This window comes from Hyaena hyaena, unplaced genomic scaffold, assembly GCF_003009895.1.
Source record: "Hyaena hyaena isolate Hyena2069 unplaced genomic scaffold, ASM300989v1 scaffold_682, whole genome shotgun sequence".
NCBI classification, from domain to species: domain Eukaryota; kingdom Metazoa; phylum Chordata; class Mammalia; order Carnivora; family Hyaenidae; genus Hyaena; species Hyaena hyaena.
The window spans coordinates 789,350-814,468 of record NW_024081315.1 but is presented as its reverse complement, the minus strand read 5'-3'; the positions used below and the strand labels follow the sequence as shown (position 1 = coordinate 814,468).

General features: G+C 42.9%; 1 protein-coding gene across 3 annotated transcripts in view; it reads left to right on the top strand.

Annotated features, from left to right (window-relative positions):
* Positions 1–547: 547 nt before the first annotated feature.
* EPHX2 (epoxide hydrolase 2) overlaps positions 548–25,119 on the top strand; it is a 70,041-nt gene continuing 45,469 nt past the window's right edge. For 2 of the 3 annotated variants that reach the window (XM_039217378.1, XM_039217380.1), the window contains exons 1-5: positions 548–697; positions 13,273–13,357; positions 20,198–20,357; positions 21,583–21,773; positions 23,660–23,782. In XM_039217378.1, the coding sequence (XP_039073309.1) occupies positions 597–697; positions 13,273–13,357; positions 20,198–20,357; positions 21,583–21,773; positions 23,660–23,782 (660 nt within the window). In that variant the 5' untranslated portion in view covers positions 548–596. Of the gene's footprint in view, positions 698–2,718; positions 2,738–13,272; positions 13,358–20,197; positions 20,358–21,582; positions 21,774–23,659; positions 23,783–25,119 lie in introns of those variants that run through there. The other variant, XM_039217381.1, reaches the window with a different exon arrangement.

Here is a 25,119-nt window from a genome sequence, read left to right as displayed (position 1 = left end):
TGTGCTACATATACAAACATATATGTATATGTATTCCTAAATGGCACTGCACCAGATGGCAGAATTATTCTAGTTAATTTAAATAGAAAGAGATGTAATACGGGCTACTAGAAACTTATAAAATCTTTGCAAGCAGTGGGTAAGTGAACTCCAGGGTGAGCCTTTAAGAAAGACTCCTAAAAAACAATATTTGGGTTCTCTGATGTGCGTTTCCGTTGACATCTCCACTAAACTGTGGAGAATGAAGCTTTTGGCAACACACACACACTTTAAAGTCTGTGGCCCCGGCTTTTTCTCAGGCGTCCCCTGTGTCAGGCGTGCTTGGGCCGGTGAAAGTCTGGTAAATTGGCGTGAAGCAGTCAGCTGTCCCGGGACTCAAGCCCTAGCCGCCGCGGAGACAGGACCGCTTTCCCGCTAGGAGGCGACCCGGGCCGGACCAGGACAAGGGGCGGGGCGGGGCGGGGTCAGAGTCGGAGGGGGGGCCCGGCTCCACCAGTGGGTGGGTGTGGGGAGGGCCTCTCCAGTACAACTCCAGGCCTGTCTGGGCGCAGTTCCGGGCGCTTGGTGGCAGGCTGGAGGTGCCCGTGCAGGCCGCCATGGCGCTGCGCGCGGCCGTGTTCGACCTGGATGGGGTCCTGGCGGTGCCCTCTTTGGCCAGCGCCTTCGGCCGCGCGGAGGAGGAGCTGGCGCTGCCCAGGTAAAGGAGCCGGCGCCGGGCCAGAGGGCTGAGGGAGATTGGGGGGCGGGAGGCCGCTGGAAAGCTGCCTCTGGGGACCTCCGGCCCAGTTTTCACCCGGCTTAGGGCAAGAGCCCATCGAAAGGTTAAAACAATTACCCGGCCCGAAAATACCGGACTATGTCAGTAGACCTGTTTTTCTGAACACTAAGCAATTAAATCTCTCTAAAGACTCCAAAAATTGACCTTTATATATTTCCCAAAAGGAGAGGAACTGTTCGCCGCGCTTTCTGCTCTCCCCCTAATTCTAGGTATTGGAATGGGTCTTAACGACCCGCTGAAATTTGCAAGAGACCAAAGTTCTGTGCTTTGGTTGCTGTTCACTTATTAGACGAGCAAAGGAGAGAAACAGACCCAAAGCCTAATCGCTGGGAAATGATGGACTAGGAAGCATCACCAGTAAAGAGAATGTTCAGAATGAGATTCCAGTAACCTCAGAAAAGACCTGTTGTGATAATTGGAAAAAAACAACAACATCGGAATGTAAAACAATTAATGCAGCATGGTTTCAAATATGGGGGTGGGTGGGTGTAAGTTATATGTAGAAAAGTGTCTGAAAGAAGTATTCCGGAATTTCCTGGGATTGTTAATCCCACGTGAGGTTATGAATTATTTCCTTCAGTTTTCTACTTTTTGCGTTTTCCAAATGCAAACACCTGCTTATGAACATATGTTTCTCCTATAGTCAGAAGGAAGGAAAGCATATTTGTTTAAAAAGGAAAGAAAGAAAGAAAGAGAGAAAGAGAGAAAGAGAAAGAGAGAAAGAGAGAGAGAGAGAAAGAAAGAAAGAAAGAAAGAAAGAAAGAAAGAAAGAAAGAAAGAAAGAAAGAAAGAAAGAAAGAAAGAAAGAAAGAATCACCCTGGCCATACCCGCAAAAGACTAAATTCCAAACTAGTGGCAAGAATGAGAGGGTGGACGCTTTGAGAATTCTGCACTGTTTTGTTTCATGTCAAATGGAGTCAAACTCCGAGATGGAGTTTGGTTTTGGCAGCAATTTATTTAACACAGTTTCACTGTGGGTATTTCACAAGCCAATAGCATGCAGGATAATGTCCCTTCATAAACCAATAGACAAAAACATACTCGCAAACAATGATAAATAATCCCATTATTGTTCCAGTTAAGAGGGTCTGAAAGAAATGAAGTCCAAATGTAGTTGAGGTGTACCGTTATCTGGTTTTGTACTTGTGAGAGACGGTTTAGCCAATTGAAAGCTGCCCTGCAGCTTGCGTTGCAAAAGTTCGTCTTCCGTTGCCAGAACGCGTTGCTAGGCAACGATGGCGCCAACATTGGTGGGCTAGAGGGCTTTCTTCCCTAGCTGGAGGCTATTCCTCAAAGAGTGACTTTTATCAAGGCAAAGGTTAATTGCCCCCAGGGCTTGGGAGAGCTATTTAGAGGAGCAGAGCCAGCCCTCCCCCACCCTCCTCCGCCCAGACCAACTACTCTTTGGATAGTCCTCACAGACTCCTGTCTTGCTTCCTCAACGTTTTTATTCAGACACCCAGTGAGGCCCTCAGCAGTTGAGCTGTTGAATGCTTATCAAGGGCAAAGGACAGTTATTGACGTTTTGTTTCAGCTTACCTCCCTCCTTTCAATATAACTTCACATCTAAGGACAACTTTTTTTTTTTTTAATCTTTTGTCATGAACACGTGGATTTGAAATCTTATCAAACCAATACAAAACATGCCCCATTCTAGAATTCTTGTGATACCAAAGGCCAACCAGGCTTTCTATTCTATTGTATAAATTATAAAAGACTGGTTAGTGCAAGCATGCCAAGCCGAAAGGGGTCTAACCCTCACTCCTACAGATGGGGAAACTGAAGCTTAGCAGGGGACTCACTTGATCTCTTTAGTCATTAGACACAGGCCACCACCAAACCAGTTTTTCTGCCTTCCTGTTTAGGCTTCTTTCCTCTCTGGCTCATCATGACTTCCCACCTCCCTTGGCTATTGTTCAGGAAAAGATACCAGTCTGTAGGGGATGAGTAAATACACGGTAAGTATGTCATAATAAATTGGCATCAATATGTCAACATCAGTAGTAAGTGTATCAATAATTATTTGTTGTAAGTAAACACAAATAAGGTGACTACAGAGTCCACAATTGGAATAATCACACCCCAGGTCATTAGGATTTGAGAGAAGTCTTGAAAACAGAGGCCACCTTTGATCCAGGCTTGTCCAATTCAGATCATTTTACAGGAGTGAGAAGCTGAGGAAGGATTAGTAAGTTTTATTTTTTATTTTACGTATTTATTATTATTATTTCTAAAGGTTTATTTTTGAGAGAGAGAGAGTGAGATGAGGAGGGACAGAGAGAGGGAGACACAGAACCTGAAGCAGGCTCTGGGCTCTGAGCTGTCAGCACAGAGCCCGACACAGGGCTCGAACCCACGAACCATAAGATCATCACCTGAACCCGCGTTGGACACTTAACAAATGAGCCACCCAGGTGCCCCAGTGGTTTTATTGTTTAGGAACTCTTTTAACTATAGTGTTGTTTTGCTTCCTTTTGACTCATAAATTTTATTTTATTTTATTTATTTAAAAAATTTTTTTAATGTTTTTTAAATTTGTTTCTGAGAGAGAGAGATAGAGAGAGACAGAGACAGCATGAACAGGGTAGGGTCAGAGAGAGAGGGAGACACTGAATCTGTCAGCACAGAGCCGTCGCGGGGCTCAAAACCACGAACTGTGAGATCATGACCTGAGCCGAAGTCAGATGCTTAACCGACTGAGCCACCCAGGCGTCCCTTGATTTTATTTTTAGAAGACCTGAAAAGAGAGTAAGCTGTGAGCTATATTTGTGCCTGTGATCTCATCAATGTGGGGGTGAACGTGACTTGTGAGGGTACAAGTCACAAGTATACATGTTTACAAATGTGGGGTACTTAAAAGAGCACTGATCTCTGAGTCAGGCCCAGATTAAAAATCTCAGCTCTAACATGCACTGCTGGGTAACCTTGCTTAATCGGTTTTAGTCTTAGTCAACTCCTCTATAACCTTAGTCTTCATGTTAAAATAAGAAAATGCCTTCTAGAAATTTTTGTGAGGGTTAAACTAGGTAACATGGAAGGTAGATGGACAGCTGTATTGTGACACATTTTTTATTTATAAAAGTCTCATGGATGTGTAAAGTGCTCCATTGGGCATATTCTGTTTCTCTATAGTTGCCCAGACTCATGCACTCTTTCTATGGCCATGGTTAAGATTGTTCCTGACAGCCATAAAACAGGTCATAGCAAAGCTAGCCGATGCCAGGAGGTCAGAGTCCGTAATCTTGACCTTCTTAGCCTATGGAGCCTGTGAATCAACCATGAAGGTATTCATTCAGAAGGTAAGCCTGGGGTGCCTGGGGAGCTCAGTGGGTTAAGCGTCTGACTCTTCATTTTGGCTCAGGTCATGATCTCGCATGTGGTTGTGAGTTCAAGCTCCATGTTGGGCTCTGCACTGACAGCATGGAGCCTACTTGGGATTCTCTCTCTGCCACTCCCTTGGGCTCTCTCACTCCCTCTCTCTTAGATAAATAAACATTGAAAAAAAAAAAAAGGTGAGCCTGAAGAAACTGCCTTACACTGTACATTTTTAACATGCTTGCCATCTGGTGTGCAAACTCAGAATCCACAGATAGCCAGAGTTCAAGATGAAGGCAGTGCCGTAAGAGGAACAAAGTTCTTGGGTGGCTCAACGGGGACAGATTAGGTCTGAGTTGGAGAACCAGGAAAGCCTTAGTGGAGGCAGAGCCCAAGAAGACTGGTAAGAGGTTGATGCAGGAGAGATGTGAAGGGAGACCCTTCCAGATGAAGGGAGCAGCATGAGTAAAGGCTGGGGGGTGGAAAGCATGGAATGCGTGCTGGGACACTGAGTATTCCATTGTGGCCAGAGAGGAGGGGTATTGCAGGAGAGAAGTGGGGGATTTGCTCGGGCCTGTGCTATAGTGTGACATGAAAGTCACTGAGCGTGTCCCTACTTTGATAGCCGGTGGCTCTCAGGGATTTGAGATGGGGTGGAGGGAAGTAAAATCACTGGTGTTCTAACGCAAGGTAGCCAGTTGTTGGGGCGATGGGTCAAGTACACTGGTCAGAGGGAAGAGGCTGATGCTCACATGGGATCCGGGAGTTTGGCAGCTTGCTGGTAGAGCAGTGTGGGGTGATGGAGAACCCTGGGAGGGGTTGGAGCTAAGATGAGTGAGTCCTTCTCTGAGCGAGGTCACTGGCGTGAAAGGTGAGGAAGCTGTGCTGCAGGACCCAAGGAAGCCTGAGAGCCTGGGAGGAGAAGCCGTGGGGGGAGAGGGCAAGAGGCCCCTGGACATCGTAAATCCCTGCGATAGATACCATCGTGTAGCAGGAGGGAAGGGGAAACTTCACTCTCAGAGGTGGCCCCCAGACCAGAGTACTCTGAGGGTCAGGGTGCTGGACATGACAATTACCTTGACAGCTGAGGCTAACATGATCTAGAGGAACCCGGATGGCACCCTGAGATCTGGATCCGCTGTGTAGACAGTTGTGTGCTTCACGTAATACCTTCTCACACAGCTTTGCTGTGGATGGTCTGCCCAGTGCACCTGGACTTCACGGATACCAGGGATGGGGAGAGGATCTACTCCTTTCAAAAATGTGTGGTCTAGGGGCATCTGGGTGACTCAGTAGGTTAAGGGTCCAACTCTTCACTTTGGCTCAGGTCATGATCTCACAGTTCATGAGTTGGAGCCCCACATCAGGCTTTGCACTAGCAGTGCAGAGCCTGCTTGGGATTCTGTCTCCCTCTCTCTCTGTTCCTCCTCTGCTTGTGCTCCTCTCCCTCCTTAAGTAAATAAATAAAAATAAACTTAAAAAAAATGTATGTTCTCGAACCTGAGGTGCTTGTTGTATGCAGTGCTCAGTAAATGTTTTTTAGCAAGAGAAATGGGGTCAGCAAATACAGAAAGGATATTTGAGAAGCGGGTCTTTGTATCCATATCCTGTGGACTATATCAGGAAGTATTTGTTGAATGCTTCCAGGAGCTCCTGGGGCTCTTTCCACCTTTGTAGTGGCCTTGTGCCTGTTATTTCCTACCTCTGGGATTTTAGGTTATCTCTGAAGCACCTTTCTTTCTTTTTTCTTTTACACATAGGTTTTAATTTCATAACAAATACACAAATGCATACTTATTATGAAAATATTCAAGCTAACAGAATAATGTGGAATAGTGATGCAAGTCACAGGGCGCCTGGATGGCTCAGTTGGTTAAGTGTCTGACTCTTGATTTCAGCTGGAGTCATGATCTCATGGTTTGTGGGTTCGAGCCCTGCATCAGGCTCTGCTCTGGCAGTGTGGAATCTGCTCAGGATTCTCTCTCTCTCCCTCTCCTTCTGCTCTCCCTTGCCCTTGCTCTCTCTCTGTCTCTCTCTCTCAAAATAAATAAACTTTAAAAAAAGAAAAAGGAATGCAAGTCCCTTTTCACCCTTCCTGTTCCTCTCCCCGTTTCTGGTATGATCATGGTTGATACATAGTTCATTTAATCCAGAACCAAGGAGCTTTTTAGAGGTTTTTCCCCCCATAATTCTTTTTTTTAATGTTTATTTATTTTTGAGAGAGAGTAAGTACAAGTGGGGAAGGAACAGAGAGAGGAGGAGACAAAGGATCCAAAGCAGATTGGTGCTGACAGCAGAGAGCCTGATGTGGGACTCGAACCCACCAACCATGAGAGCACTACCTGAGCCGAAGTTGGATGCTTAACTGAGCCACCCAGGCACCACCCCCCACCCCCCTAATTCTTTATAGCAAAACCTGGCCTGACTTCATTTGACCACAAAGTCTGACCCCATTTTGGTAGTATATCTGATCTGAACAAGCGTGGGGCTGTTTATCATCTTTATCCCATTGCTGTGAGTAGTCACACATTTCACCACAGAAATAGTTGTGATTTTGATTCAGAGGGCTGTCCCAGACCCTCCTAGAGGTTACTTCCTACAGTATGCCCCCAGTTCACCTTTACCTCTACAATTTTACCTTTACAATCTTAACAGCTCTGACTTTTGAAACTCATCTGGTTCTGAGGTTTCAGATAAGGCCTTGTCTGTCTGTCACTTGCTTATCTGAATTTGGAGCCACAGTTATGCACGGTTTGGTAGGTAGGTAGTTTGATAGATAGCTAGGTTTAAAAAAAAACATAGGTGGGGCGTATGTGGCTCAGTCAGTTGGGCATCTGACTTCAACTCAGGTCATGATCTCCTCATCTCTGAATTCGAGCCCCTCATCGGCTCTGTGCTGACAGCTCAGAACCTGGAGCCTACTGCATATTCTGTGTCTTCTCTCTCTGCCCCTCTCCTGCTCATGCTCTATGTCTCTTTCACTGAAAAATAAATAAATAAATAAATAAATAAACAAACATTAAAAAAACCACAAAAAACCCAATAGGATCATGGTACACATACTGTTCTAGGCCTTAATTTTTTTTTTTTACTTAATTTGCTTAGTTTTAATTACTTCACTTAACAATTGGACATCTTCCTGTGTCTATTTATACATATATATATATATATACTTTTCCTTTTTTAACCACTCCATAGTATTCCACAGTATGGAAGTGCCATCATTTATTCAAACATTTTCCCTGGTGATGGACATTTTGTTATTTCTTAGTTATCAATGTTACAAACAGTATCCCTGCAATAGCTCCGTAGGGTAGTTTTCCAGAAGTGTAGTCACCAGGTGAAAGTGCATTTACATGTAAAGGGTTGATAGATTGTGCCAAAGTATTTTGTAAAAGCACAGTGCCTGTCCTAATAGCGTGTCGCAAACCCTGCCCCAGAGCCTCCCTACAGCCGAGTTGACCTTTTTAAACTTTTGCCATGTAGATGGGTGAAAAATACCATCCCACTGTGTCAGTCTTCATTTCCCTCTTCACTGTTCATTTTTATTGGCCATTTGTAGCTCTTCCTTTGGTTTTTACCTGTTATGCTGTTTGCCCATTTTTATACTGGATTGTTTGTGACTTTGATTCCTACCATGATGTTTTTGTGTTTTCTACTTACCCACCTCTTCTGCTATTTCTTCTTTTATTCCTCTTTTTCCTGTCTGTAGTTGTGTTGATCAAGTTTTCTTTTTCTCCAGTTTTCCCTGGGGGAAACGTTTTATTTCTAGTCTTCTTATGGGTATGTTTTCTTTCTTATCTCTTTAAGATAACCTAGAATTATTTTATTTATTTTTTAAGTTTATTTATTTTGAGAGAGAAAGAAAGCATGACTTAGGACCAGAGAGAGGGTGAGAGAGAGAGAGAGAGAGAGAGAGAGAGAGAGTGAGAGAAAATCCCAAGCAGGCTCCATGTTGTCGGCACAGAGCCAATGTGGGACTTGAACTCATGAATTATAAGATCATGCCCTTAACTTAGATGCTTAACTGACTGAGCCACCCAGGTGCCTCTACCTTTTCTTTCTTCCTTCCTTCCTTCCTTCCTTCCTTCCTTCCTTCCTTCCTTCCTTCCTTCCTTCCTTCCTTCCTTCCTTCCTTTCTTTTCTTTCATGTTTATTTATTATTGAGAGACAGAGAGAGACAGAGCATGAGCATGGGAGAGGCAGAGAGGGGGACACACAGAATCCAAAGCAGGCTCCAGTCTGTGAGCTGTCAGCACAGAGCCTGATGCAGGGCTCGACCCACAAACCATGAGATCGTGACCTGAGCTGAAGTCGGATGCCCAACCAACTGAGCCACCCAGGCACCCTCTTTATTTTTTGTATAATGAAGAATTTGTCTGGTGTTTGTCCTGGGTTCCTAGCACAGAGCTTCTAAAGCCCTTTGAATTTCCTGAGGGAGAGGAGTGCCGTTGGTAGTCAATGAGGTGACTCATGGGGGGGGCGGTTTACAAATCTTCATGATTGGGACTGGTCACCAGGAAGGCCAACTGAGTGATTGGGGTGGAGGCTGAAACTCCATTTAGGTAAAAATGAAGTCTTACTGATGGGGGGCCTTAATATAAGTGACTCCACCTGTGGTTTTCTTTTTAATACCGCCTGACTGGGCAGACCCCAGGGAGAGGCCCTGAAACTGCTTGAAGAGAGACATACCTGGTCAGCCCCCAGCTGTTTCAGCTCTTCCCTTCGCCCATCCAGTTCTAGCTGTCTGCAGACACAACACAGGAGAGATCCTGAGCCAGAACCACCCAGCTGAGCCCTTCCCTAATTCCTGACCCTCAGAAACCTGGAGAGATAGTAAAATGACTGATTGTTTTAAGCCACAGAATTGGGGCTGATGTTTTAGGCAGCAATAATAACTAGAACACTTTCTGTTTCCCTTACAAATTAATTTTTCTCAATATCACTAACATATGATATAATTTACCAGTTTATTCTCTTTCTCCCCCACTAGAATGTGAGCTCCTGAAGATAGAGATATTTGTTCATTCCTTCTTTCATGTTGCCTATAACAGTGCCTGGCACATAGAAGGTGCTCAATGAATGTTTGTTAATGAATAGATGAAGTGGTGGGGAGAGACTAGCTCAGGTGTCCGAATTCCCCAAGTCCACTTTCTACTAATGGAGTTTATTGAGGGTGACTTTGAACCTGCTCTGGGACTTCACAGGGAAAGAACAACAGTAGACTTCTTTTCACATATTTGGGCTCTTGTTTTCCTCCTTTCTCTCTTTTTTAGGTCCATATGTTCCAAGCTACATCCATCTTCCAGATTTTCTCATATATTTCAGTCTGATAATTTATGTTTTCTTGTTTTTCTTAACTATGGAAGTTGTTTTTCTTTTTAACTCTTTTAAGGGTTTTTTTTTTGTATTCTCTTAGTGGGATTTTAAGCAGGAAGAGAAATAGATACATGCCCAGTGTGCTGTTCTGATACAATCCCCACTCTCTTAGTTTTCCTTTTTTGATGCCATCTTGATCATTCCATAAAGGTGTGTGTGCCTTATAACTTGTATGTGCCCTGTAGGAACTGCCATTTTCTTTTTTTTTGAAAATTTTTAATGTTTACTTATTTTTGAGAGAGAGAGGGAGAGAGACAGAACACAAGCAGGGGAGGGGCAGAGGGAGCAGGAGACAGGATCCTCAGCAGGCTCCAGGCTCTGAGGTGTCAGCACAGAACCCAATGCAGGGCTCAAACTCATGAGCTGTGAGATCATGACCTGAGCCAAAGTCAGATGCTTAACCAACTGAGCCACCCAGGTGCCCCAGTAACTGCTGTTTTCTAAACTGCTATCAAATTATACTCTTCCAAGAATGGAAGAGAGTTCCACTTTCTCCACAAGGTCATTAGTCCTTGACATTGTCAGTGTGTTTAAATTTAGTGGTTTTGGTGAGTATATAGTATCATCTCATTGTGGTTTTAATTTATATTTCCCTGATGAATTATGATGTTGAGCTTTTTATATGCTTATTGGCCATTTGATAATTCTCTTGAGTGAAATTCTTATTTAAGTTGTTTGCCCATTTTTCTTTTTTTTTTTTTTTTTTTATTCATTTCTAGGAGAGAGAGAGAGAGACAGCGTGAACAGGGGAGGATCAGAGAGAGAGGGAGTCACAGACTGAAACAGGCTCCAGGCTCCGAGCTGGCAGTCAGCACAGAGCCCGACGTGGGGCTCGAACCCACGAACCGTGAGATCATGACCTAAGCGAAAGTCGGACGCTTAACCGACTAAGCCACCCAGGCGCCCCACCCATTTTTCAATAGAGTCATCTTTCCCTTACTTATATTTAGGACTATTTATATATTCCTGATAGAAGTCCTTTGTCATATATATGTATTGCAAACATCTTCTCCATGTGTATGGTTTGCTCATTCACTTTCTCAATGACATTGTTGATGAACAGAAAGTCTTGATTTAAATAACATCTAATTTATCATTGTTTTGTTTTATGTTAGTGCTTTTTGTATCCTTTTAAGCAATTTTTGCATACTTAAAGGTCATGAAGATATTGCTCTTTCTTCTTTTTTAAAAAGTTTACTTCTTTATTTTGAGAGAGAGTGTGCATGCATGGGGGAGGCATAGAGAGAGTGTGCACTGTCAGTCAGAGCAGAGCCCGATGTGGGGCTCACACTCATGAACCATGAGATCATGGCTTCAGCTGATGTCGGCTGCTTAACTGACTGAGCCACCCAGGCACCCCTGAAAATTGTAGTTTCAAATCCAACAATGTTCTTACTTCAAATTCCTTTTATTATTATTATTATTATTGCCTGATTTGGCTTTAGATACATTGGTACCTCCTTCCTTTACAATTGTATTCTTCCCTCAGCTCCTCTTCTTTTATCAGTCCCCATTCTCCAGGCATAAAAATAATTTTCCCTTTGTTTTCTATCTTACTTATCCAGCGTGTTATAGTTATTTGTTTATATGTTGCCTCCCCAGTTTCCCTGTAAGCTCCTTATGAATACAATCATATTTTTCCATTTTTATATCACAGCACCCAGCATGATGTCTTGTACACCTTAGGTGCTCAATAAAAGGTTGTCGAGTTGAATCGTGTCTTGATTCTCAAACTTGGAGGGCAGAGGTGCCTGAGTGGTTCAGTTGGTTAAGCAAACTCTTGGTTTCTGCTCAGGTCATGATCTCACCATTGGTGGGTTTGAGCCCCATGCTTGGGATTCTCTCTCCCCTCCCCCAAAATAAGTAAACATAAAACAAAAAACTGGAGGGCCATGGCAGGAGGATATGAGATATCTTTTGGGGTAATGGAAATGTTCTAAAACTAGAATGTTCGCACAACTTTGTAAATTTACTGCAAATCATTGAATCATACACTTAAAATGTGAATTTGATGGTGTGTAATTACAATTTAATAACAGTGTTTAAAAAAAATAGAGAACTGGGGGGTGTGCCTGGCTGGCTCAGTTGGTACAGCATGCCACTCTTGATCTCAGGGTTGTAAGTTGGGGCCTCACATCGGGTGTAGAGATGACTTAAAAATACAATCTTAAAAAAAAGAAAAATAAATTAAAAAAGGACAATGATGGCAAAGTTGTGGCAAAGCCATTGCTACTACTGAAAACTTGAACTTCAAATACTAGGAATATCTTTGTACATTTTGTGCAAAGTTGATCATTGTTACCTGCAAGAAGGTTAGTTTGATAAAAAGTTTGATAAAATGTCAATAGTAAGTTGACTATTATCAGAAATGAAACTCCCAGATTCGAGGTGTTTGTTGTCTTACTTGCGAATGGTAAATAATTTTAACTGGCTTGCCAATTCCAGTCCATTGTAAATATTGGCCTGGGGCACTGTATTAAGGATTGCACATCGGGATTTGGATCCAGTGGAATAGGATGTGGTGATGGATTATCCGCCTGAGCCTGGGGAGTGGAGGAGCAGAGGTGTGTGTCCATGCCATGCATGTCCCATCCTTTATCTGTCTGATGTCGCCCAGCCACTCCTGTGAAGGTAGCTCATCTACTACTGGGGGTGGGAAATTATCAGAAAATTAGAATGGAAACTTTTATATTTGTAAAGGAAAGGGCAAAGGTAATTAGCTGATCTCTCTGTGTCTGCTACTCCTTGGATCTATGTATAAGGGATGAATATGAACTGAGGTGTGTTAGAGAACTAGGGCTGTCATAACTAAGTACCACAGACTGGGTGGCTTCCACAACAGTTCCAAGGCTAGAAGTCCAAGATCAAGGTGGTGGTAGGGTTGGTTGATCCTGAGGCCTCTCTCCTTGGCTTGTAAATGACCGTCTTCTCCCTGTGTCCTCACATGATCTTCTCTCTGTTCATGTCTGTGTCCGGATTCCTTCTTGGAACACCAGTTAGTTATTGGCTCAGGGCCTACCTTAATGACCTTATTTTAACTGAATCCCCTTTTTAAAGGCCTATTGCCAAATACAGTCACATTCTGAAGTATTGGAGATTAGGACTTCAACATATGAATTGGGGGAGAGCACAGTTTAGCTCATGACATGAGAAAACTTTTTAAAAATTAAATAAGGTTAAAGTGAAATAGAAACTATATGTTCAAGGGCACTTGGCTGGCTCAGTTGGTAGAGTATATGACTCTTGATCTCAGGGTCATGAGTCCAAGCCCCACGTTGGGAGTGGAGTCTACTGAAAGAAAGAAGGAAAGAAGGAAAGAAGGAAAGAAGGAAAGAAGGAAAGAAAGAAAGAAAGAAAGAAAGAAAGAACGAAAGAAAGAAAGAAGAAACTACATTGAGAATCAAAACCAAAAACAATATTTCATCCCCTTTGAAGGACATGTACTAATAAAGCTGACGCTGGGAGCAATGCCATGTGCAAATGAGCTGAAGACAAGAATGACTGCATATCTGGTCTTGATTTTGTCCCTTAGTTAAAATCAGTTGAAGAGTCTCTGCTAGGTGGTCCCCCATGAGCTGCTTCACCCGTGAGCATATTTATCATTTAGTTTATGGTCTCCTGTCACAATTGGATTGGTCTTTCAGGCTAAGATTCCAACTTGAACTTTGCATTTCCCCATCCAGGGCAGAATGCCTTTCTAACAGCAGTTTGCCTGTGGATATAAATAGCATCTGTCCCCTACATGGTGCTGTGATGAAGTCATTAGAGCATTCGTGATATTGTTTCTTTGGTCTTCTAGAGGCTTTCTGAATGAAGCTTTCCGGAAAGGAGGCCCAGATGGTTCCAGTGCCCGCCTCATGAGGGGAGAGATCACATATTCCCAGGTAAGGTGACACTTCATAGATGCCTCCTGTCCCCCACAAGAAGGCATTCTGTGCCCATGAACCCATTCTCCCGCACTGATTAGAAGCTCCCTGAGGGCAGACTAATGTTTGCTACACCCGTTTATACCCCTTATAGTACTTACCTCGGAAGACTGGGATGGAGGCCTGAAAACACACAAAGAGAGGGGCGCCTGGGTGGCTTAGTTGGTTAAGCGTCCAACTTTCACTTAGGTCATGATCTCGCGGTTCGTGGGTTCGAGCCCCGCGTCGGGCTCTGTGCTGACTGCCAGCTCAGAGCCTGGAGCCTGTTTCAGTCTGTGACTCCCTCTCTCTCTGACCCTCCCCTGCTCGCACTGTCTCTCTCTCTCTCCTAGAAATAAATAAAACATTTAAAAAAAAAAAAAAAAAGAAAACACACAAAGAGATATTTAAGGCTGGTGTATTGTCTCTTTGGGCCAGGTATCAGGATATACCCCATGACTGGAGAATTTCCAAAGCTTTAAAGATCTACGCCTATTACCATAACCAGAGTAGCTTTTTTTCCCCCTTAAATTGTGGCAAAGTACACATAATAGAAAATTTACCATCTTGGTCATTTTAAGCATATAATTTTGTAACATAAAGTGTGTTCACGTTGTGAAACCATCACCACCATGTATCTCCAGAAATCTTTTCATCTTGCAGAAGTGAAATTCTATACCCCTCAAACAATTAACTCCCCATCCTATTTTTCCCTCAGCCACCAGCAACCATGGCTGAACTTTCTGTCTCTATGTATGTAGCTGCTCTCACTAAATCATTTAAGTAGAATCATGCTGTATTTGTCCTTTTGTGACTGGCTTATTTCCCTTATCATGGTGTCTTCAAAGTGCATCCATGCTGTGACATATGAAAGGATTTCTTTCCTTTTTAAGGATGGTTCGTTTTCCATTGTGTGGATAGACCACATTTTGTTTCTCCATTCATCTGTCCATGGACATTGGTTGTTTCCACCTTTTGGTTATTGTGAGTGATACAGCTGAGAACATGGGTGTATTAATATCTGTTTCATACTTTGCTTTCAATTCTTCTGGGTATGTATACCTTAGAAAGAATTGCTAGATCAGTGCAAGATTTGAGTCACAGCTCTCACTTATAGATTCTGTGAACCCAGCAAGTTGCTTAACCTCTTAAAGTCTCAGTCAAAGTGAGAGCAGTATATTCTCTATTTCATAGGTTATTAGGAAGCTTGGAAAATGTCTAGCACAGTGCCTGGCACATAGAAAGGCTCAATAAATAGTAGTTATTATTGTTACTACAACCTTGATTGTTTTTTAATTTTTATTATTTTTTACATGTTTATTCACTTTTTAATGTCTCATTTATTTTTGAGAAAGAGAGAGAGAGACAGTGTGAGCAGGGGAGGGTCAGAGAGAGAGGGAGATACAAAATCTGAAGACAGACTACAGGCTCTGAGCTAGCTGTCAGCACAGAGCCTGACGCGGGGCTCAAACCCACAAACTGTGAGATCATGACCTGAGCTGAAGTCAGATGCTTAACCAACTGAGCCACCCAGGCGCCCCTGTTTACTCATTTTTGAGAGACAGAGCACGAGTCGGGGAGGGACAGAGAGAGAGGGAGACACAGAATCTGAAATAGACTCTAGACTCTGAACTGTCAGCACAGAGCCCGATGCGGGGCTTGAACTCACATACCACAAGATCATGACCTGAGCTGAAGTCAGATGCTTAACTTACTGAGCCATCCAGGCACTCCCCTCAATTGTTTTTTATAAAGAAATCAGGATTTGAAATCACTTGAATCCGGTTAGTGTCTGGAAGAAGAAAAGCTATTGAAAATCTATTTCATAAGCGCACAGAGAACACAGTTTATATTTTAAAACTTTTTATGAACTACAGCTACCTATCTGTCTGTCAGAAAACTTGGGGCACACTGTAGTAGAAAGCAAAAGCATCCATATCCTGTGAAGTCCCATCACATACATAGAGACACACACACACACACACACACACACACACACACACACACTGTGGCCACTGGGGGTATGAAAATTAATGATACTGTTGAGAATTAATGTTGAGTCAATAAAAAATCTGCAGTAATATTGTTGAAAGATAAGAAAAGAGGGAAGTGCTATGTGTTTTGAATCAACATAGGAATTCTATAGGGAATTTCTTGTAATTGCTGTAAAAACCCTGCATCCATTCAGACTTCTTTTAGTCTGTGTGCAGCTTCTAGGGAACTTGAATGGTTAGCAGATGAGGTCTGAAACACCGAATAGCAGTTGACCCTTGAACAACGTGCATTTGAACAGCATGGCCCCACCCATATATGGATTTTTTCCAATAAATACACATATAGTGCTGTAAATGCATTTTCTCTTAGGTTTTTCTTAACAACATGTTCTTTTCTCTAGCCTATTTTATTGTGTGAATACAGTATATAATACATATAACATAAAATACGTGTTAATCAATTGTATGTTATCGGTAAGGCTTCTGCTCAACAGCTTATTAGTAGTTAAGTTTTGGGGAGTCAAAAGTTATATGTGGATTTTCGACTGTATGAGGGGTCCATGCCTCCAAACCCCTCATTGTTCAAGGGTCAACGCTACTTAGGTTCAATTTGTCTTTTAAAAAGTCGTATCATGGGAATGAGCATCATCCTTAATTAATCATTTGTGTATACAACACAGACAGAAAAATAAACTAAGGGTACAGCTTAATGAATTTTCACCGACTGACTGCACCCACGTCAGCAGCACCCAGATCAAGAAATAAAACATAATCAGTGCTCTAGGCACCCCACTTACGCCCTTTCTAGATACGTGCCCTCCAAGAGTAACTACCCATCCTGACTTCTAATGTTAGAGATCACTTTTTGTACTTTATGTAAATGGAACCATGCAGATGAACTCTTTTGTATCTGATATCTTTTCCTCCACATTGTATTTGGAGAATCAGAGATGTTACTGTGCGCAGTTGTAGATAGTTTTATTCTCATTGCTGCATGATATCCCATTATGTGAATATACCCCAATCTGTTTATCCATTCTGCCTTTTTTCACCCTGAGATGTAGAGGCCTTGGGAGATTTTGAGTGGTGAAGTAAATATATGTCTTTGCAGCAAGGAAAAGGTTGATTCAAGAAGCAGCCAAATGAGGGGATGGGAGGGCAAGCCTCAGACCCACCTCCTGAATGATACTTTTAACCTCCTGACTCTTGCCGCTGTATAAAAAGATCAAAACAGCAAAGATCATTATAGAGAACTAATTATGGACATTATTCGAAGATCTAGGTGAGAGATGGTGGTAGCTTGGGCTAAAATATTGGTGGAAGCTGTAAAAAGTGGCCTGAGTCTGGAATAGTTTGCCCATAGACTCAGCAGGTTCTCCTGGTGGATCAAGTGTGAGTATGAGAGAGGAATGAAGGATAAAAGGCTTCTGGCCATAACCAACTGGAAGTATCAGTTGCTGTTCATCACTGTGGGGCTGGGAAATCAGGTGTCCAGGTTGGGATATTTTAATGTGAAATGCTTATTGATTTCCAAATAGAGTGTAGAATAGGCAGCTGGATATGCAAACCCAGAGATGAAGAAACATGTCCAAGCTGAATGGATGTGTGTATATATATACATATACATATATACACATATGTATATGCATGTATATGTACACATACATACACACATACAGCATATAGATTACATTTTTAATGCCATTGGACTCAGTATGATCATGGAGAAAGAAAGTGTAAATGGAGCATCCAGACCCCCAGGTACTGTACTGTTAAAGATCAGGTTGATGAGGAAGACCCAGCAATGAGGGATAGAGAATGAATCTCCATCCATAAGAGAAAAATCAGGAAGGTGAGAAGACCTGAAAGCCAAGAAGTTATCAAGTTTCAGATGAAGAGAGTGGTCATCTGTGTCAATGTAACTGATAGGTCAGATAAAGTGAAGGCCGGGGAGTGCCCATTTGATACAGCAACACAACATGGAGGTCATTGGTAACATTGCCAAGAGAAGTCTCTGGAATGTGGAGGTAGAAGCCTGTTCAAGAAAGAATGAGATAAAGGGTTTGAAGACTATGTGAAGTTTTCATGCAAAGTGGGGCATAAAAATGGGGCAGTAGTGGGAGGGGACAGGGTGAAGAAAGAGACTTTCTTTATGAAAACAACATGCTTGTATGCTGATGGCAATGACCTACTAGCAAGGGAGATTGCTGATAGAGGAATAAGGAAGGGAGACCCATGGAGTCACGTCCTTGAAGCAGAAAGAGATGGAATCTGGATGGAGGGGTTGAACTTTGATAAGAGCAATGGACCATTATCTATGGCAAGAGAAGGGAAGGTGGAGTTCTTGGCCACAGATGCCAGTAGGTGGATATTTGTGCTGGTGGGAACATGTGAAAATTCTAATTATTCTCCCTTCCTCCAACCCTCCTCACTGTTTCCAGGATGACCTCCCTAAAATGCAAATCTCCTTATATAACTCTCCCACTTAACTATATATATATTTTTACTTGTGTAATAGTCTAAGGCTGGAAGAGTTTTATTATTTTTATGGAAAGGTGAATTCTTTCATCATTTTTTCAATTCTTTTAATGACGTTAGTCTATTTGCATTTTATGTTTTATCTTGCATCCATTTTGGCATTTTAATCTTTTTTTTAAGTTTATTTATTTATTTTGAGAGAGAAAGAGAGCACATGAGCAGGGGAGGGGAAGAGAGAGAGAGAGAGACAGAATCCCAAGCAAGCTGTGAGCTGTCAGTGCAGACCTCAACCTGGGGCTCAGTCTCATGAACTGTGAGATCATGACCTGAGCCAAAATCAAGAGTCAGGCATTCAACTGACTGTGCCACCCAGGTAACCTGCCCCCCTTTTAAAAATCTTTTGACTGCCCCTCCCCCATTGTTCCCACCCCTACCTACCTGTTCCTGTCTCTAGCAGACACATTCTCTGTATCTATGCGTTTGGCTTTTTTTTGGTATTGTTTTGTTTTGGCTTCAGTTTTTAATTTAGTTTCTACATATAAGAGAGATCATACAATATTTTTCTTTCTGTATACTACTTCACTTAACATAATGCCCTTGATCTTCATCCATATAGTCACAAATGGCAAAACTTTTGTTCTTTGTAGCTGAATAATATTCCATTGTATTTATATATCACATTTTCTTTATCCTTCATTCATCCATTGATGGCTACCTTGTTTTCATTTCTTGGCTATTATAAACAATGCTGCAGTGAACATGGGGGTACAGATATCTTTTCGAGTTGGTGTTTTTGTTTTCTTTGGATAAATACGTAGAAGTAGAATGCTAGATCATATGGTAGTTCTATTTTTAATTTTTTGAAGATTGTCCATATTGTTTTATACAGCAACTGTACCAATTGACATTCCACCAACAGTGTGGAGGGGTTCCCATTTCTCTATAGCCTCACCAACAATTGTTATTTCTTGTCTTTTTTGGTAAAAGCCATTCCAATAGGTGTGAGGTTGTATCTCATTTTGGTTTTGATTTGCATTTCCCTGATGGTTGGTCAAGTTGAGCATCTTTTCATGTGTCTGTTGGCCATCCATATGTCTTCTTTGGAAAAATGTCTTTTCAGATCTTCCATATATTTTTTAATCAGATTGTTTGTTTTTTTGCTATTTAGTTGTGTGAGTTCTTCATATGTTTTGGATATTAGCTCCTTATCAGATACGTGATATCTGATATATTTTTTTCCATTCCATAGGTTTCCCTTTTCATTTTGTCATTTTTTTGATGTCTTTCTTTGCTGTGTAGAAGCTTTTTAGTTTGATGCCGTCCCACTTGTTTATTTTTGCTTTTGTGGCTTTTACTTTTGTTGTCAGATTCATAAAATCATCACCAAAACCTATGTCAAGGAATTTACCACCTGTGTCTTCTTCCAGGGGTTTTATGGTTTCAGTCTTTCATCCATTTTGAGTTGATATTTGTGTACCATGTAAAATAGGAGTCAAGTTTCACTGTTTGGCATGTTGCTGTCCAATTTTCCCAACACCATTTATTGAAGAGATTGTCTTTTTTTTCCCATTGTATATTCTCAGCTTCTTTGTTGTAAATTATTTGACTACATATGCAGGGGTTTATTTATGGCCTCCCTATTATTCTGCTATTGGGTATTTGGGTAGTTTTCAGTTTGAACCATTACAAATAGTGCTGCTATGATACTGTGTAAATGTATCATAATCCTTTTTCCCTTTAATAAGTGTATTATCTAGACCCACTGTAACAAAATATCACAGACTGAGTGGCTTAAACAATAGAAACTTATTTTCTCATAGCTCTGGAGCCTTGAAGCTCAAGATGATCTTGATGAAGATCAAGGTATTGATAGGGTCAGTTTTTTCTGAGGTCTCCCTTCTTGACTTCTAGTGGCCAGTCTTCTCTGTTTCTTCAGTATTTCCTGTGCATGTGTGTGTCTCCCCTGATCTCCTGTTCTTAACATGGTACCAGTCAGATTAGATTAGGGCCCACTCAAGACCTCATGTTACCTTAATCACCTCTTTAAAGACCCTACCTCCAAGGACAGTCACATTCTGAAGTATGAGGGGTTGAGATTTAAACATGAATTTGGAGGGAACACCATTCAGCCCATCACAGGGGCATTTGTGTAGTTTGCAGTGTGGGGCTCTTAGGAATAGAGGTGCTACACTGCGCTAGAACAGTGCATATGTGTACATGTCTTCTGGTGAATATATGCAGTCATTCCTGTTGGGTGTGTGTCTAGGAATGGAATTGCTGGATCACAGCAAGGGATTGTTCAAGGGGTTGTATGAACTGATAGCCCCTCATCAATTCACTTTTACAGTGGGTCCCACTCATGACAGCAGACTGCAGGAAGTGTTCTGAAGACTCTGGAATCCGCCTCCCTGAGAATTTCTCTGTAAATCAGATTTTTGGCAAGGCGGCTGCAGTGAGGAAGATCAACCACCCCATGCTTCAGGCGGCTCTTGCTCTCAGAAAGCAAGGTAGGGATCCCATACTGGCCATTCTTGGAAATAACCACACCAGAACCCTTGGAAAGGTTGGGTCAGAAGACCTCTAGATGAGTTCTGAGATCACAGGTCTTCTGGGCCTCGATGGAAAGCCATTCTTAAGACATAGCCCAAAAGTAAGTTTTATCAAATAGCAAAAAATAACACCATCAGAATGTCTGGGAAAATGTAGGAGTTTTATTTAATAAAGCGATTTGTGCCAGAGACTGCCTTGTGAGCAAACTTCTCTCCCTCCAATGACACTAGTCATGACCAGAACGACCCAATTTTTTATCACAGTGATTGAAAATTAAGGCCTTTTAAGCAATGGTGATTGTCTCACCCTTTGAATATCAAAGGGGCTGAACTATGAGCTGGCTGACATGAATTCAGAAGGTGTCAGACGGTCTAAGATGTGAGATCATGTTTGTCCAATAGACATTTATTCATTGTCAGAGCCCAGCTCTTTGTCACAGGCATACTCGAAATCATTCTACCTGCTTATTAGTAGACGTATCTGGTCTCAGCTAAGCCATCCCATGTCCGTATTTCTACTCATGTTATATGGACAGGATCTCACCACTGACTCATCAGTATCTCATTTCCAGCATCTCCTGGTTCTTGCCCTTCGTGGCCTGGGAGAGAAAGCCAGGGGATAATGCTATCTCTGTTTACATTCTTCTAGTTTTGAAATGGGAATGCAGTCTCTGACAACTAAGGCAGGTGTTTTGAAGTATAGTCGAGCTGAGTTTTCAGTAATATAGACTGGAAGAAGCACTGGAGGGGCAGTCCAGAGGCACAGTTCTGAGTGGGCTGGATTCTGCCTTTGCCATGTGGCCCAGGGAAGCTCCTAGTTTTTCTGAGCTTCTGTTTGCTTGTCTATAAAAGTAGACGGTAAGATCTGTCCTGCCTACCCCAGAGGTGGTGAGGATCATGTGAGCTGATGAAGGTTATAACCTCTTGCTCTATGGTTACAAGGAATTGAGGGAAGTAGTGTTTCTATCCATGCTTCTGAAAGGCCTTAATGTACACAGTTAGCTCACTCTCATGTCTCTGTGTCAGGAGGTGCTTATGTGAAGATGCTTCTTTTCCAACCTGTCAGTTTAGAAGCAGGGCAAAACCCTGCTTGGCCCCTTCTTTGGGGTTCCCTGTGGGATACCCTGAGCTTCTCAGAGCAGAGTCCTGTATCTGGTCCAGTCACTGGTGACTTCTCTCTCAGGATACACAACCTGCATCCTCACCAACAACTGGCTGGACGACAGTGCTGAGAGGGGCACCTTGGCCCAGCTAATGTGCGAGCTGAGGCCACACTTTGACTTCCTGATAGAGTCGTGCAGGATCAGAATGGCCAAGCCTGATCCTCAGATCTACAAGTTCCTGCTGGACACCTTGAAGGCCAGCCCCAGTGAGGTATGTACACAACTCCCTTTAGTGAAAAAGATGTTCTAGAGAATGCAATCAAGAAAAACTGTGGAGGAGTGAGCAGGTGGGGGACATCTGGAACCTGGCAGGACCTCTAGGTCCAGGGGCAGGGTCCTGTTCTCCCAGGCCAGGACTTTTTTTTTTTTTAACAAATAGTTTATTGTCAAGTTGGTTTCCATATAACACCCGCAAGTGTTATGTGTGCTCATCCCCACAAGTGCCCTCCTCTATGCCCATCTCCCCTCCCCCCCACCCCCACCCATCAGTCCTCAGTTTGTTCTCAGCATTCAAGAGTCTCTCCCAGGACAGGACTTTTAAAGGACTTTACCCATCTCTTCAGTCTAGAACATTCTACAAGATGTGGACATCTGGCCCCTCTCTGTGGCTTTTATTGGTCACAACAGGTAACGTCAAAACTGCTGACCAGCTGCCTCAGTTTACTTATAAAGAAACATAGACAACATAGACCCTGGGAGACTTTCCCAAGGCCACAAGGCTGGTAAGAGTCACCCCACCAAGGGGTGAGCAGAAGCAGGCTCCAGTATTACAGCTGTCTCTCTAGGCACCACTAACTTCTATCCTTGTATTGCTTCTATTTATCTATTTCGAAAACCCTGTTTTCCTTGTATTCCCCACCTCTAATTTGAAAAAGGCAATCAGACCAAGATTAAATTCCTTTCGCTGGTGTTTCTGACTCTTTCTCATTGGCCCCCCCTCATCCACAAGGTGATCAGATGAAACCCTGAACTCTGCCATGGGGAGTCCTTACCAGGCTCAATCACAGAACGCTTCCTCTCTCCTCTTAAACTTTGCTCCTGCTCCCCTCAACCCCTGGATTAAGCCTCGTAACAGTGCTCTGAATTTTGGTGTGCGTATAAATAAACATCTTCTTATTTCTGGCTTTTGGGTTGTGTGAGCTGCTTAGAAGTCTATGCCTGCCATACTCCAAGATGATGAATGCACTTATGCTTTCTTATACAACTTTAAGGATTTTCCTTTAACTTTAAAATTTAAATCTTTGCTCCATTCAGAATTTATTTTGGGGTGAGGTATGAAGGAAGCATCCATTCCCCCCCCCCCATACAGTTAAAATAATTATAGAATCTTTTAAATACTATTTTTCCTTTCTGGGCAGACAACAAGAATTGTCACTTATATTTGGGTTTATTCCTTAACTCTCTTCAATTTCACTGACATGGCTATCTTCTAATATCCCCAACCCCACTTTTTTTTTTTTTTTTTTACCTTCTGTGGCTTGATAATTTGTTTTAGTATTTGCCCTTATTACAGTTCTTTTCCACACTTTTTTTGTCTGTTCATCTGTTCATACATGTTGATTTCCTAGATGAATTTATTTTGATGTCACCCTGATAAATTTATATCCTTTTTAAATTTTCTTATAGTTTCAGAATTCAGGCTGAAGTGCATGTGGGAATAAGTATATCTATCTGTGTGTTTATGTGTATGCTCATATACTGAAATATCTTTAACTTTTTAAAAAATGTTTATTTATTTTTGAGATAGAGACAGAATGCGGGTGGGGGAGGGGCGGAGAGAGAGGGAGACACAGAATCCAAAGCAGACTCCAGGCTCTGAGCTGTCAGCACAGAGCCCAATGCTGGACTCAAACTCACAAACCGCAAGATCATGACCTGAGCCGAAGTTGGATGCTTAACTGACTGAGCCACCCAGGCGCCCCTAAATATTTTTAACTTTAAGAGTAAACAACTACGTGGAGAAAAAATAATTCATCATCTTATCATTATAAAATAACCAGTGTTTGCATTTTAACATGTTTCCTTCCGGTGTTGCCCTTCACATGTGAGTTTTGCTTTGGCTGCAGTGATTCTAGTATCCACGCTATTTGCATGCAGGTGGTGTTCTTGGATGACATCGGGGCTAATCTGAAGCCAGCTTGTGACTTGGGGATGGTCACCATTCTCGTCCATGACACAGACACAGCCCTGAGGGTACTGGAGAAAGTGACTGGGATGCAGGTAACGCCAGGTTGGGTTTCCACCCATCACCAGTGTTCAGGTGTGTGAGAGACAGCAAGAGAGGGAAGAACAGGTTCCAGGGGTGCTTGCACCTCCCAGGTGGGAGCCCGGTACCTGTTGTGCAGTCAGCATGATGTCCTTGAACTTCATACTTCTTTCTCTGCAGTCATGCCCAGAGAAACTTCTCTGAGGGTGAGAATCCATACTAGTTAGAGTCGGAAGAACCAAGACCCAAGACAAGAGTGCGGCTTTCAAAGCCACCAGACTTGACGTTTTAGAGTAAATATTGAGAACTTAGCTGCTGAGGCTGTCCTCGTGGGGGTGGTGGCCCAGTCCTCACTTCATCTACCCCATCATACTGCTGGCACTCAGGCACAGTGGTTTAGTTAACTATCCCTCACAGAGGGGGAGTGGATGCCCTTGATGATGTCCCCTGGTGGGGAGCCTGCTGTGCCAGAGCCGAGGAACCTTTTTGGTGTTCGAAGTTTACCTAAGACGGCTGAGACCAGGCATGGCAGGAATGCCATGGCCTTTGGAAGAGACAGGCCTTTGCAGGAATGCCGTGCTTTGCATGTGTTAGTGTCATGGGAGAAGAGGGAGGGACATGCGGCTGGCTGAGCTAGCTGGCCGTCACAGCCATCCCGGCCACTTTCTCTAAGGGAACCATGTTCATTTCCTGAGCTGCTGTGAAGTACAGACTGGGTGGCCGAGACCAGCTCACTAGGAGGCCGGAAGTCCAAGTGTTGGTGGGGACGGTTCCTTCTGGGGCCTCTCTCCTTGGCCACATTCTCTCTGCCTTCATGTGGTCTTCCCTTGCGTGTGTCCAAATGTTCTTCTCTTAAGGGGACACCAGCCAGATTATATTTTTACTCCAAAAGGCTCACTCCAGTGATGTCATTTAACCTAAATGACCCCTTTAAAGACCTTCTCTCCAAATACAGTCACATTCTGAGGCCCTGGGGATTAAGACTTCAACAGACGAATTTGGAGAGGACACAAACTTAGCCCCCCCCCCCCCCACATGACAGGAACAATTGACTTGTTGTCTGTAACAAATAAATATGTATATCTACTGACTTCACAACCTCCAAATGTCCTGCGCAGGCTTAATTGATCCATCCACAAGCCTGGAAGTCTCGTGCAGCAGAGAAGAACACACCTCGACTTGCAATCCCAGCAGCCACTTGCTTGCCTCACTTACTAGTATCCCCTTGTCATATACGAGCCATAGAAACCTGTCCTGTAACATTGGAAAAGTAAGCCATGCCTTGCCTGTCTTCTCCAGGGTATGGGGAAGATAAAAGGAAAAATGAAAATGACGTTTCTAAAGTGAGGGA